The sequence below is a fragment of the Musa acuminata genome, chromosome BXJ3-8 (assembly GCF_036884655.1).
Source record: "Musa acuminata AAA Group cultivar baxijiao chromosome BXJ3-8, Cavendish_Baxijiao_AAA, whole genome shotgun sequence".
Classification (NCBI taxonomy): domain Eukaryota; kingdom Viridiplantae; phylum Streptophyta; class Magnoliopsida; order Zingiberales; family Musaceae; genus Musa; species Musa acuminata.
The window spans coordinates 497,262-513,590 of record NC_088356.1 but is presented as its reverse complement, the minus strand read 5'-3'; the positions used below and the strand labels follow the sequence as shown (position 1 = coordinate 513,590).

General features: G+C 35.1%; 1 protein-coding gene across 1 annotated transcript; it reads left to right on the top strand.

Annotated features, from left to right (window-relative positions):
* Window positions 1-5,324: 5,324 nt before the first annotated feature.
* Window positions 5,325-15,615, top strand: LOC103994182 (protein RETICULATA-RELATED 4, chloroplastic). The gene is made up of 8 exons (XM_009414507.3): window positions 5,325-5,905; window positions 9,308-9,376; window positions 11,461-11,592; window positions 11,676-11,729; window positions 11,851-11,895; window positions 14,353-14,492; window positions 15,067-15,192; window positions 15,289-15,615. Exons 1-8 carry the CDS (start codon window positions 5,384-5,386, stop codon window positions 15,335-15,337), a joined length of 1,137 nt encoding a protein of 378 aa, XP_009412782.2. The 5' UTR covers window positions 5,325-5,383; the 3' UTR covers window positions 15,338-15,615.
* Window positions 15,616-16,329: the final 714 nt, after the last annotated feature.

The following is a 16,329-nucleotide window of genomic DNA, read 5'->3' as shown; positions in this document are numbered from 1 at the left end:
CGAGCAAAGTGCAAGTGAAAGGAGTTTGAATCTGAGAAGCTATTCTTTACCTGCCATTCTTTATAAAGGTGACTTAGACTGATAATAGTAGTAGTATATTGATGTCACTTTCTTCAAAAACTTACAAAGAAGAAGAAGAAGAAGAAAAGCATGATTCAGGTCATTAAGGGCCCCTCACAAAATTAAAATAATTGTCCATGTGAATCTTTATCTATCTTAAAATGAGACCATCTTTTTTTTTTATTTTTTTTGATAAATTTTTTTAAAAAAATAAGCATGATTCTTGCCGTATCCTAAGCTCGTGGACAAATAAGACCATCTTAAAATATTTATCTTTTTTTCTCTAAAAAAAACACAGGTGAATAAAAAACTATTTTTTAATTTTTTTTATCAAAAAAAGTATCTTTTTCTATGAAGACTTTTGGAGATAAAAAGTCCAAAAAAATATACTTTTTTATTCAATTCAATGATTCAAGCAAAAAATTATATTTTGCTTGGCTCTATCGATGCTATCCCTATCGACTATATTTTTGAACTTCATGTCTTCTTGCTCCGATAGCCATTAGTGCTCTCTATGCATACGTAGTATTAGTGAAGAATCCATCACACTCCAGGATGAACCTTACTTCAAAATGATAGCTGCAAGTTAACATTCTACTTAACCCTTATAAACTCCTTAGATATAATAGTTTTAGATCACTTCACCGATTATTTTTCTCCTATAACATAAATCAAACTATCATAAATAGTATACAATCCACCTCTTATGGTCAGATATAATTTAGCCTATGTGATTATGTTGGACATGACATATGTGATAAGGTATGACCCAATTCATATGATCAAATATGATACAAATTATGTAATCAATCATGACTCCAACCAATATATCTAGGTACGACTTAATCTTGGAGCCAAGCATGATATAGTTCAATGATAAGACTCAACTTAACTTGTGAGATAGGCTTGGCCTAGCTCACGAAGCTAGGCTCATATAGTTACTATGTAACTAGCGTCAAACACATCATCGCTCTTCTATGTAGCTCGTTGTATCTCAATCAAACCTGTCACATAGATAGTCATATGTGGTGTACGTAACTCGTTCAAGACTCAAGTGGATTGAACATGTTATTACGATAAGAAATAATAGAGAGCGTTGACTAAGTTATATAATACTAAATTTTAAAAAATATTATTTTGGTTACATAGCAAGTGCCAGCGTTATTCATAAAATAATAAAATAAATAAATAGTGATCGATACGGCAGAACATAAGAGATTGTAATAACAACTACACTTTGCTTTATCGTTCTATATGTAAGTAACATGATGGGACCATTACTCTTGAAACATTATAATGAGCGTTTAGAACAATACCAACTGTTATCTTAAATCGCTGACAGCAAAATATGGATCAATGACCGACTTATATAGATGAGATGCCACACGAAGCATTGGCCGTACAAGTTGCCGATTATTTACTTAAACGAGGCTGGTTATACCCATGAGAAATAACATTTCTAGTTGCACATCGACATTGACGTTGACATTCCTCCTACTACTTCCTATTGACTGAAGTAGTTGTCCATTAGATATCGTGAGCTACTATTTAGTAGGAAAAAGAGCAATTGTAGATGAGGCTAGAGAGAGGCATCTCGAACAATGAATGATATGATTTAATTTGATCTAAGTAGGTTCATAAGAGAGAGAGAGAGAGAGAGAGAGAGAGAGAGAAACACCATTATTAACCCAAGGTAAAAAATTGTAGTTCATGATCACCAAATAAGAAGAGAGAGAAAGGGAAAGTTGCACCTTTTTCTCGCGTGTGGGTGGGATGCATAAGCTTCTCACGTACTCCTATCGGAAGACATGGTTGATTAGACTTTTTCTTTGGGGAACGTTTCTTTGACCGCTCTACCACCCCCACCCACCTCGATTTCCGCATGGAGATTCCGCGATGTAACGTTTTAGCTATTATTATTCTTACCCATTTGACTCGAATCGATTAAGTGGGCGTCCTACCAAACCCAACGACTGCCTCGTCTCTTTAGCTGTCGGTATAGTAAACGTTGAAAACATTTTTACGTATAATAATAGGGATTAGTCTGATTTAAACTCGAATACTTGTAGAAATCAAAGGTGATGTATACGGATTAATCGACATAAAAAAGACAGACAGCAGTTTGAATCGGATTTCTCGGATGAGCCAAACGTGTGATAGATAGTGGTTCACACGTTTGTGAACCAATTAATCCATAGCGTGTGATGGTGGGACATCCAAAGCCTTCGATTATAAGGTTTCGATTAGTTTTGAAAGAAAATATCCAATGATCGGAATAATGTATAAAAGAACCTATAAGATTTGTAAAAATAAAGCCAATTAAGTAAACATATAATAAACACACGGATTCAAGCATAATAAAAAATATATAGTAGTTCATAAGCTTTTCCATGATCTATCTATCTTGATAAGAACAAGAAAAATCTTTCTTTCTAAATTTATAAATAGCAATCATCATAACAACAAAAGCTGTTCTCATGCAGTTAAATAATTTTGTCGAAGACTTCCTTCATTAAATCTTCTTGGAAAATGTATGGACAGAAAGAAAGAATGTAATCTCCTTTGCTAAAGGGACCCCTAAACCTAATTTTAGATGAGTGGGAACCAAAATATGATCAAAGGAGGTAGATTTTTTTTTTTTTTTTTAAAGCTGAATCTCAGTCGATGGTGGGCCACTTATATACTTCGTATTTATGTATTTATTAGATTATATAATTTTTTTATAATTGAATAATATATATATAATATAATTAATTAAATTCTAATGATAGATATTAATTAATAAAAAAATATTATAATAAAATTTCTTAGGAGATATTCTCGATAGAAGTAATTCTCATAATAACTTATTATAGACCTTTTACTCTCGTCTATAAATAAACAAAACTTCTAGGGACTAAACGAAGCATATTATAGAAGATGCAGTTGAGATATTATAGTTTCTCTCTCAACCTCCCAAAACTATCAATAATAATGATTATGTGAAAATATATAAAGAGAAAAAAAATGAGTGTCTAGTTTTCATTGTAGATAAATGTTATTATGATATTCGGATATGAAAGATAATGCCTTTACATATTATACCAAAATCTTTTTCGATGACATTAAAATGTACATATCGTAAATCCGATCAAATATTATTTGATTTCAATCTTGATATAAATTTTTTTTTGCATTACATATAACATATCACAAATTTTATGTTTATAATATTTTCCTTTAATCAACGTATCAACACGAGTCCCTTACACGAGAGTTCCCTCTTATTTGTTATTATCTTAACGAATACTATTTAATTTGTATGGTCATAGTGCAAATATGTCATGGGACAAGCTAAGAACTAAACTTCCTAAAGAGCATGGAGAATCTATTTGCAAGCTAGATTGTCCATTCGTTTTGTAGGTAGCACGACAAAAAGCTCATCTTAGCAACCATCGCTTTGATTGGAATCTCTTAAATATTCTACTAAATATGCTCTCTAAAGTGGGATTGAATCCCATCTCGATAGAAATTTTTTTCTTCCTCGAATTTATGTTGTCACACATTGTTGTCGGCCATGCCTATTCATTTGATTAGTGTGAAAACAAAAAAACCCAAAGTGATACATTCAGACTTCTGATTTTTTTTTTCAAAATAATTTTAAAAATTGTATTAATAAAATCGATAGGAAATATTAGGTGTGTTCGAGAATACATTTGAAATGTGCATCAAGGATCTAATCTACATTTCAAATATGAATCGATAAATCCTTTTTAGATCGTATTTAGTCTAATTATTACATTACAAATGCTCAAATGTTGATACTACCTCGGGTAGCATCAACAGTTCAACACTTGTAAAATATTAATATAATTTTTAAAATTTTTAAAAATATGATTTATATGTCATAAGATTAAAATTTTTAAATTTCAACCTAATTTATTTTTTAATTATGATTTTTTTATTTATTATATATTTGGGACATATAATTGTTTTTTTGTAAGATTACATACATTCACTCATTTTATTTATTTACTTATTAATTTAAATAAAATATGCATTCATCTTTGAAATAAATATTAAAAATACTAGAAAGATAAAATTATCACATCGTATCGAATAAAATTTTAAATATAATTTTATCAAATAATATTTATGTTAAGATATATTTTAAATATAGTTTTCATCTAATACTTATCGGGCACTCGAAGTATTTTAGAACTGTACATCCACCCAAATTCTTTATCCAGATGCATATTAAAAATAAAAATATATTTTCAAACGTATCAAAAAATTCTTCAAAATGCTATAGAGTTTGTTTGTTAGCATAAGCCAATAACCATAATCAGAATCCAATCATATCTATAATATATCTTATTTAATTAAATAGAACAATATAATTTTAACTGTAACATAAATTTATTTCATGGAATAGATATGAGATCTTATGATCATTCATAATAAGTTATTATCAGACGTAAAATATTCTTAATAATATTCGAAAGTCGTGGGGCTTCCAATTCTTTATTATTTTAAAATATTTTTTTATTCTTTCGTCACCTTATTTTTTTAATATTATTTGTAGGATTTAAAAATATTTTTAATAAATTTGAGGTAATAATTCAACAACGCTCGAATATATTTTCCTCCGTGAAGTGACATACATTTACCACATGAAACGAGTCTGAATCTGCATCTGACCATATGAATCTTCCGTACTCTTTTCGCTACTGACGGGTTTAGCTTTCTCGGTGTTACGTTCACCGAGGTTCGTGAACCCCTCGTGAGGATTGATACGCCTACTAACGCACACTCCCAAAACCTTCCTTATCTTACGTGGCTTCCTCGCTTGTGGGCTCCACAGATCAGGCTTGTGAGGTCCACAATGGGTGAGAAAACTTTTGGGTCTAAACCTTGGGGAGATGGAACATTATGGCTGTCGGTCCCAGGATGGGAAACCTTTAATTACTGAAGCCATATGTGGATGTGGTCACTCTCGCTTGATCGCTTTCCTTCCACCAACCGCCCTGTCGTACCGAACATGAGATGGCACAAACGCTGTTCAAGGCGGAGAACTTTCCAGTGGTGATGTGGCGAGCGCCACGCATCGCTAATTGACCGAGCACATCACCCTAATCGGATTCAGGGCTGAGTCGGTCACGATTAGCACCGACGTTGCCGGCTTTCTTTCACCGCTTGGTGCGACCAACCCGTCGCAGGTCAGCGAAATAAGGAGTAATAATATATTAAAATTGACTATATATAGGCATAAAGGTAGAGAAGGGTTCGTTCGCCCGCCTGCACCAAACGAAACGGCCATTACTCGCCCACTTCTGACTCGACCATGGCGGCCGCTGCTTCCGGCGTGGCGTCCCCCTCCAACCGCCGCCTCCCCTCCTCCCTCTCTTGCCGCCTCCCCTCTCACCCCTTTACGCAGATTGTCACCGTCCGTTTCCTCTCCCCCGTCCCTCCTCCCCGCTGCCTCCGAATCTCCGCCCGTCGCCCCCTGACCGTCCGATCCGGCGGAGGTGGAGGCGTCGGAGGACGTGATGGTGGAGGTGGAGGTGGAGGCGGCGGTGGTGGTGAAGGGGGGGAGGATGGGGGCTCGGGCCGGAAGAACCGTTCGGAGGCGCTGCTCGTGCTGGCGGAAGCCGGCCGGACGTTGGAGAGCCTCCCTAACGATTTGGCGGCCTCGATCGAATCCGGGCGGATCCCTGGGTCAATCGTGCAGCGATTCTTTGATCTCGAGAAGTCGCCGGTCTTCCGATGGCTGCTCCAGTTCGGAGGGTTCAAGGAGCGGCTTCTGGCCGACGACCTCTTCTTGGCCAAGGTCGCTATGGAGTGTGGCGTTGGTATCTTCACCAAGGTCCTTCCTCTATCCCTTCTCTTCGGATGGCCGTTTAAATGTTTCACCATTCATTTATTCTTCCTCAACATGGTTTCGTTAATTAATGATCTAGAAAAAAAAGATTTACAACTGAGAGACTGATAAGACATCTTTTGTCTTTTTTGATGTCGTTTTGTCCTCCAGTCTTCTAAACGAAGCTTCCACTAGTACGTTCTTTTTCTCTGTTTTGCTGATTTTACATTTCTCTCTTCTCATTCTGTAAGCCATATAGGCTTTTTCTTTAACATGCTGCTAAACTTTTGTTATTTGTATATTCTAATGTTAATCTTCTCGACATTATACTCCTCAATCTGGTTTGGTCTCTTCTCAATTGGCAAAATTCTGATTTTTTGTGTTCTAACTTAGACTGAAAGGATAGGTCACTAGGCGGTAATCATTCGTTCCTTAATACTTTCTGCATTGTAAATAGGTGCAGTAAAAAAATTCTTTGATGTCTTTTTTCTTTCCTTTTTTTGTCTCACTTGCACTTCAGTCGGATAACTAATGCGGTTCATTTTGGTGGGTCAAAGACGAATGGGCTTTTTGAATAATGAAAAGTTTAGTGTTGTGTCTTTGGTGGTCTTCTTTGTGGTTGAACTTGTGGGTTTTTCTTTAGAGTAAGCTAGCAGGATTTGCCCTTTTTTCATTTTTTATTGCTTACTCAATAAATAAGTTGTATTGCATAGAAATTGCATTCCATTATTCTTATGTATACGAAGAGAAGAACGATGGATTTGGTCTTCTTACAATGGTACAAATGGCCATAGGAACTCCTTGAATGATTTCTACTGCATGGGTTTCTGCAGGAGATAGCAGCAGGGAATTAGGAAGATACTTGATATTTGCTAGTATAAGCTGATCACACAGATACATAGTTGATATTTAATGCTGTCATATATTTGTCAATAACATAAGGTAGGAATACCAGAAAATTTAGTCGACGAGAGAGAAGAAATATGACAGGTTTCTTTGCTTCATCTCAACATTCGAATACCATGTGATGTGCTCCCTCTTTATGCATAATATTAGTTGCATGTCTAATTAGAGATCTATAAGGGAGAAAATAGCCTCATTTTCTATTATAAGTATGAATAATATTTTTGGAGAACTTGTCTGAATCATTAGGGCTTTTTAATAAAGGACAGGAACTCATCCAGAGAGTTATTTTCTTCTTTATTTGTAATCCTAAATTAAATCTCAAACAGCCATGAATGTGGTGAAGAATGTCCTTACTAAAAATGATGGAAAGTACAATGGATCTTGACTGTAATGAATCAACAATTCTTTCTAAATCTAATTGGGCATAAATTATACAAGTTCACTTTTGCTACAACTCATCAAATCTACATGACTTGTTCAATTGATGTGCCAGTGTTCGATGTATTGGACCCTTTGAATCTGATGTCACATCTTACTCCAGACCTTCATGTCTTTTCAAGATTGGGCTGGTTTCTGTAATTCAATTGATAGGTACGCAGCATTTTTTCAGTCATAGTAGTTTGTTTGACATCAAGCTTTACAAATCAGCAAGGAAAGAGTTTTCTGTCTAATTTAATTGATTTTGCTTCTTTGCCTTCCCAATGGATGAAATTTACAGAATGAGCCCCATGAGTAAGGTTCTTCATTCAGGTTTTCTTTTATTATTAAAGAATCTTTGGTGTTAGATGTTTGATTGTCATATATTCTGTAATCAGAAGGTATTTTAATCTTTGTTTTCGCGTCTTGATCTAATGTTTTCTTCAGGTTGCCCAAACCTCATTTTAGAAAAGACAACAATCTTGTCTGATGTTGCCATAGTTCAATCAAACATTATATATAATTTCATCATGTAAGTTTAAGTGTCAATTTGTATTTCTAAGCTTTTCAGGGGCACAAGTTGTTTGATTGGCCTAGTTACACATTAGGCAATCTTGCTATCTAGAGGTGACTTTGTTGTAGGTGGTCCAGGTGAATTTGGTTGGATTATTCAGACTACTACTAGACAGGATTGCACAAGCGAAATCAATAACCCAATAACGAGTTAAGAATATACCACACATGACCAATTGGGATCAACTAGATTGTGATGTAGCTAAAATTATGGTATTGTTTGGAGTCGGTTTATATCAGAAATCAGGGAAGAATAACATGAACTCTTGCTTTAAAAAAATAATAACAAGAAATTTAGTAGGAGACAGAGAGAAATACAGGAGTAGAATAAATAGAACAGAGGCAGAGGGCCAGGAAAAAAATGGATTTTATCTTGCTGCCCGTGATTTAATCCTCTTTTTTCAGACAACTCTTGCTTCTGATTCAGATTTTAGCAAATTATGTTGTCAGATCATGTCTAATCTGTCGTGTCATAGATGTCAGATGATGCAAACAACTAGCAGCTGGGTTTTTTTTTTTGATAATAGAGGAATAAAGGAGAGGAAGATGAAGATAACAATGAAAGGATGACAAAAAAGAAAGGATATCTAGCAAACTTGCAAAAGTTTAAGGAGAAAACACTCAAGATGAAGGCTTTACACATCCGTATGTCTCATACATGGACAATGGAATCATACCATTAGAAAAATAAATTCTGCTCACATATGATATGAAAGAGCTCAATTTCTTGATCTATTCTTTGATATTTTGATTACAATATTCTGGCCTCATTTCATAGGTCCTAAGCATAAGAAAAGAGGAAATTGTTAATAAGAAAGAAAATAAAATCATATATGCTGGTCAAATAATTTTTTGGCCTACAATGGAGAAGGTAAGTTTTCAGGTTCACCTTGTCAATTTTTTATACTTGTCTCTTTTTCTTTATTTACTTTATTTCTTTTCTTCATTCTAAGGAAAAAAAAAGAAATATTTTATATGTTGCCATGTGGCAACTTATGACATACTTGAAATCCCCCTAAACTAACAAAAATTATTCAAATAAAAAAACCAAATTGGTTTTGCATCATTCATCCTCTGCAACAAAGTGCATATTTACTTTCTAAGCTTGAATTTCTGTGATTTTATTTGTTCAATTGTTGGCGACTTCTAATTGTTTTTGTATTTGAATTGTTGAACCAGACTACAAGTAGTAACTTTTGTCTGCAAACTTTATAATTTTTATCTCCAACGTGTTTAATCAGTGGTAATTAGAATTATACTTCTATCAATACAGTTTTTTAGACTTCATTATGATGCTTAATTACTGCTGAAGTGACATTTTCTCAGTTCAGTAAACAATTTATTTCTTTGACAGCAAGGTAGACCACCTGAATTGTGATTTTATTTACTTTAAATTTTTTGTCTTAGTTTCTGAGTTCATGTGGAGGAATTGAATATTTGCTTGTTTGGATTGATATTATACTTATTACACATTTCATTTATAAATTTTTTTACTTTATTTACCTTCTTCAGACGGCTGCAGAGTGGGAACGTCGGAGAGAGAATTTTATCAAGGAATTAGATTTTGTTATTGCGGATGTGGTATGGCTTCTACTTGAACTATTCCTTCATATTCTTCTTTTAAAAAAAAAGCTTTATAGAACAAGTTTGGAAGTAGTGGGTTTTTTCTTCCTTTGTTTGATATAAAGATGATTCTTCTCTTCCGTTTTGTTTGCTTGATGTAAAACCCTTATTTGGAAGTAGGAAAAAGTCAAATCACAAGTAAATTTATCAAATGATTATTAGAAGCATAGAGATATGGCATATGATTGAATATGCATTCATCCAACTCTATGATCGTTGTCTGGAAAGAAATATGTAAAAGCATTCAAATTCAAAAGAAAACCATGCAACTGAACTAGATTGTTAAGTCTGGTTCTGTTGAACAGTAGCTAGTTGGTTTGATCGAATCAACTAAGCTACATAAAGTTACTTTACTTGCAAAACCCACCCCTAACATTGAGCAACCCTAGTGTAGCCACTACCTCCATCGTCGACGCATAGGACCGACACTTCCTCTATCGCCAACAAACGAGTCCGAAGGTGTAGCTTTCGTGAGTAGTTCCCTCCGCCGCCATTGCTTCCGTGTGCAACTCCTTCCACCTTCAAGGGAGAGGACTGCAACTTCCTCCGCCACTGACGGATACATTTGAAGCTTCCTTTGCCCACAACGTTGCCGTCTGTAGGTTCCGCCAACGTCGTTGCTGCTGTCGTTTGAAGCTTTCTTTGTTGCTACTACTGCCATCTGCAGCTTCCTCCGTCGTCGTTGCCGTTGTCATCCGAAGCTTCCTCTGCCGTTGCTATTGCCGTCAACAGCTTCCCCGGCCACCATCACCGCCATCGTCGTTCGAAAGTTCCTCCGTCACCGCCACCCTCTCCTTCCTCAGTTTCTATCGTCGGTGATTCTTTTCTCTCCTCTAACTACTTTAACAGTGGATTAAATACTATTAACAGTAGATTGTTAACTACTATCATCATATAATAGTCCCTATTTAGATTTTAGCACTATTAATTATATTATATATTTTTTATATTTTAATATTTTAGATGTTAGGACATCTTCGGTATTTTGGGAACGTGGTGCCTAGCACTTTTTAAATCATTGGTTATATAGGAATACTTTTAGGAAAGGGGCTAGAATAGATAGAAACAATGATTAGAAGAACAAATATTATTTGTTTACATGTGGCTAAGTGGGTAGGGGAAAGATCTACATTGATTGTACTAGTCATAAAATTTAGTATACATGAAAAATTAAAAATATAAATGGTCTAAGTATTGTAGACAAGGATTTCAAGGATAATGTTATAAATATGAAGAGATTCGAGGATAAAATTATAGTCTTAAAATTTGTTTTAGGAGGGGAGATTTTAAATATAAGTGCTTATGTTCGTCAAGTTGGATTGGATGATGAAACAAAGAAAGAATCTTGAAAAAATTTACACAATATTATTCAAGGAATAACTCTAATTTAAAAACTTATATTTGGAAGAGATTTAAATGGTTATTCTAGAAAAAAATATGATGAATTTATAAAAGTACATGTGAGCTTTAGTCATAGTTATACGTAGAGGAATAAAGAGGGTATATATAAGAGTTGTTACAATTATGGTTAGACTTCTTTCTTACTAGGATGAAAGATTGAGTTATGTGTAAGGATGGGAAATTTATTCCTTCTGAAGTGAAAGCTTAACGAATTAGGAGAGAACCTTGGCTGAAAGTTTCTGCCAAGGATCATTTCTAGGGTGGCTCGGTGCACGAGATTCCCTCTAATGTGGGTTTGAGAATATTCAAAAATGTATGCCTTACCTTTACAAGCAGGCCAGATGATTTGAATCTTAGTCAACTAGGTTGTAAAGAAGCAACTTACAAGCAACCTTACCATGATGCTATGGGTGGTAGTCCAAGAATCTTACAATTCAGTACGAGGTCTGAATTTATGAAATACCAAGCAGATGACAAGCACGGACTAGAGCCTTACTACCCTTACTGCCTGGTAAACCTTTGTCTGCTTACCGGCCTAAGCTCAGACCATTACATTTTAAACTCTGCACTTACAACTTGATTGATTCAATTATGTAATATGGGCTTTTTTTTCTCATCACATGATAACTACTGTTGCTTAGGTAATGGCCATTGTTGCTGATTTCATGCTCGTGTGGCTTCCTGCTCCAACGGTCTCTCTACGACCACCTCTTCAATTCAATGCTGGACCCATTGCGAAGTTCTTCTATAGCTGTCCCGATAATGCTTTTCAGGTGAATGTTGCTTTTGTACTTGATTGATTATTTTAAAGTACTTTCTTTAGCTGTCCCTGTAAATGGAATCATTCTTTTTCCAGGTTGCTTTGGCTGGAACATCATACTCATTATTGCAGAGAGTTGGTGCCATTGTGGTAAAATAACAACCCTTCTTGATCAGTCTGTTATGATTGGCTTGGTTTTTAGGAATTGTGTTGTTTTCCTTTTGCTTGAGTGCATTTAAATTATTCCTTTAATTATTTACCAATTTTACAGAGAAATGGATCAAAGCTTTTTGTTGTTGGGACTAGTGCATCTCTGGTATGTAATATTTGTCCACTTCTGGGACATTTTCATAGAACATGCATCATTTCTTCTTTTTTTTTCCATTTAAATTTCCCAGCAAGCTATGAAATCTTTGTTTCTCAGCAAGTAAATACTGAAGTTGTGCACTCTCCAATTTTTTTCCAATAAAATAAATTGTTTTTTAAAGATATCCTCAGGGAGTAATATAAAATAGGAAGTTCTCTTGTTGGTAACTCTTGCCATAGGGTATGTTGTATAAAAAATCTTGTACACTGCTACACTGCTTAAAAGATGTACTGTTTGCTTGATGGGTTCTCTTACATGCAAGGTTTACCCTCCCTATTGAAGCACCAGAATTCTATTCAATTTACAAGCAATATGGTCTGTGCTGTGCGTCTAAGTATCACTTCAGATTATAATAAGTAATTCAATTTACCTCTATTTCTGCTTGAACTTGACACAATATAGTCCATCTCTCTTAGATATTTTCCTTTGGTGAATCTTCTCTCCATGATTGTCCATGTTCTTGAATTTATCAGCCTACATTTTATGCCTTTTATGCTTGCAATGTTTGAGATGTTACATTGCAAGACGAGGAGTTAGGATCATGATAATTTTTCAGAAGGATTGGAAACCAAACAACACCATGAAAATAGTGTTGTAGGTAGATGTTGTTTTGGCATTTTAAACTTGGGTAAATCTCACCATTTTCCATGCAAAAGATCTCATTGCTTCTTTAGTTGTAAAGTGGAAAGCTTCTTTCTAATTTGTCAGCAGTATTGCCTAGTCTCATAGTTTGAATTTGATATAAGATTGCCTGCAAATGAAATAAAAGAAAAATTACAAATCTTGGCCGGCCTTGCAGTAAATACCAAAATAATTAAGGTCAGCCCATTTAAGCTCTAGCTCTTGGTTCAAAGAATTCTCTCAAAACTTCTCACTGTAAATCTGACACGCATCTCTCAGTTGTGGCATTGGTGATGAGTTGTATCATCTCTTGCTTAAATGATCACTTCACTGTAATATACATGACATAAATGAAACCCCTCCAAAGAAGTTATGTTAGCAAATTCTTTTTATAAGTCAATAATATACATGATCTAGTTATGTCATTGTGTTTCTTTTGTTAATGACACATGCAAAAAATTGATCTTTTTAGTTGCTTTGTGCATGAGATAAAGCAAAACGAAGATGAATCATGACATAAATGGGACCACTTAATGAACTGTCAGGTTGAGAAAAGCCTATTTCACATAAGGATTACCTTTGGTATCATGAGTTTTGCGGGCTAGTTTAAGCTTTTTCAATCAAGAAGCAAATGAAATATCAGAAGGAAAAAGGGTTTATGTTCTGCGAGGAAACAGTGTGTTTTGCTGGAGTAGAAAATTTATGCATAACTTTGAAGAGCCAGCAGGTAACCACTTCACCAACACAGAGCACAATATTATTATGGAATATTGTGAACTGATTCCATCGAGTGTAAAGTTGACTCATATTTTTGTTGGTCAGCACCCTAGTGGTGAGTACTGTGCATGCTGTGTCCTGTGACATCTATCTAGGACTATGGATTGGATACTTGGATGCAATGTGGTCTATTGATACAGTAATCAATGAGTTGGTGCCATCTAAAGAGATACAAAATGCTTAAGACCAGGATGGAAATGTTCAAACAGATTGCATCGGCCAAAAGGACTATATACTAGACCCACTAATGAGTTGGTTCTGAAAATAAATTCATCAGCGGTCCATTATGAGGGAAAAAAAAATCAAAAGGGTAGTGATATAGGTTTCTAACTGAAGAAAAAGGGATGTGTTGGAGAAACAATTTGGTGTTTTCTACACTTTCATTTATCATGAAATGGTGTTTGACCGAACTACTTCTGACAGATGCCTAAGTTAAACTTTATGCTGCATGGACCACGAGTTACATGTTAAATCATTACCATATTTATTTATCATGGGTTGGCATGTGATTGACCAGATGAGTTGTTTGCGGAACCCCTTTATCCTGCTCATCTAGTGAGCAACAAATGACCACACCTAACTAAAGTTTACAGAATGGCTGTCAACCAGCATATATATGAAAAGTTTTTATTGCAGAGAAGTGCTTCTCACAAGTCACAACCCCTTGGTCAAAAACCACAAACTTGACAAGGAATTGGTTAATATTGTCATGCAACTTTTAGACAAAATTGGTGGATGGTCTTGCGATGAGAACTTGACCACTCTAAAAGCAAAATGTTGTTTGGAAGGAATTTTACCACACAGCAGATGTGGAGTTTTGACGGTATTTGACAAAGTTGGTGCAGAAAGTATCTCTCATATATTAAATATTTTGATACATAATAACAAATATTTGTGTTTTTGTTAAAGTTTGGCCTGTGTTTAAAAGTTGTTTTGATGCTTAGGGAAAATTGTCAAGTAAGTCAATTTAAAATGTGTTGGCTGACAATTGTCATAAATGATTTACAGATTGGAACTGGTATAACTAATGCCTTGATCAAAACAAGGAAGGCAGTTGACAAGGAATTTGCTGGCGAAGCAGAGGATGTGCCCATAGTGTCAACTAGTGTTGCCTATGGTGTTTACATGGCTGTTTCAAGCAACCTTAGGTATGAATACAAACTTAGTCGCTTATTTTAATTGCTCTTGTTTATCTGATTTGTCGACCTGTTAGTTCCATTTAACACCAAAATATTTTCATAATGTGCTGCTTATTGAATTACCTAAAAGGCTGGTGAAAAGTGTTGGTATTTAGGGTTATAGTTACATCTTTGTTATTTGGTAGAAGTATATTTTCCATGTCTTTCAACTCAGGACTTAATCTTAAATGTCTTTTTTTTCACACTTTAATTTACTGTTTTTTGTTATTGATGCATTCCATATGCTCAAGAAACTTTGTCTATAGACTTTGTATACTTTCTTGGTAAAAAATTAAATGTTAGCACTCCTTTATTGTGTACTTTTTTGAATCTTCATAATGGTCATTACCATCACTTTGATACTTGATATGTAAGTACAATGTTCTTATAGCACCATCACATGCTATAATTCCTACCTGATTTGATAAGAGATGCAGATTTGGATAAGGTTTGTGTTCTTGCAAACCAGCTACAGAGTATAATATAACAGTCATGAATTATAATTATGGGATTATTTCTCAGCGTCAAATTCTATTATCGACAGGTATCAAGTATTGGCAGGTGTCATAGAACAACGTATTTTGGAGCCTTTGCTACACAACCAGAAACTATTACTAAGTGCGTCGTGCTTTGCAGTTCGTACAGGAAACACATTTTTGGGATCCCTGCTGTAAGTTATTGAATTCACCTGAGTCTCCTCGAGTGTCAATTTCTTGAAGCATCCATGTATTTCCTTGAATGAATGTCTAAATGTCCTATTGAGCAGGTGGGTTGACTACGCTCGCTGGGTGGGTGTCCAAAAGATTCGCGAATAATGTGCCAGTTCAAAGCCATTGCACTTTCTCTTATACATTTGCATCACATGCTGAAAGCTCAGTTGGAGAGATTGTTATGGCTACAGGGCCATCTTATCGGGTTGTACCTCCTGATCAGTGTGACAGATGACTTTGGCTGGCCAAGTTTAATTCTTGAACTGTTTGCCATGACTTTGTTTATCCTTGTTATACTGGAAAGTTTTGATTTCCCATCGTTTGCATCAAAGTGGAAAACGAATAAGCTGAACTATTTGAAGTTATTTTTCATGGTTATACTATCTTGGGTGATTATGTTTCTTGCAGTACCATATTAAAGATTCAGTATTTAAGGCTACCAGCATGCTTTGTGTTTTTCAGGTTTCTGAGAAAAAAGGGTCTAAATTCTTGGTTTGGAGCTCTTGAGCTTGACTACAAGATGAAACCCAGACCTCAGATTGTGGTGGAAGGGTAAGGTAAGGTGATCAAGCTTGAATAGGATAATTGCCAATTAGAAGATTTGTTTAATTGTCGTGGTGCCATGACTGAGTTCGATTGTCTTTTATTGGCAGCACTTTGTTATGGTTGACAATAGGCTAAAAGTTTCAGACATGTAAGAAGGAAAAAAAAAAAAAGAAAGAGGTTTCTTTTATAGGAAAGGAGAAAAGTAACATATCAAAGGGGAAGGTCAGAAAAATATTCATGTTGTAAAAATTATTAATCTGATGTTGAACTGACCGGTAGAAAATTGCAAATGAGTATGCCCTTGATTGAAAACTTAGGAAAATAAGATGTTCCAATGTTGTTCTTAGATATATGACTGTGCGCAAAGATTCCGGCAGCTCCAGGATGGTTCCAAGTAAGTCAAATGCCCAAAGAGAAGTCCATATGGTTCCGAGGAGTCTATATTAAATATCCGACCATTGTGACATTAAAACCTTGTAATGCAATACAAACCTTGATATAAGAATCAATGGCCTGATCTACTAGTTAAGATCACAATATACGCTGAAAGC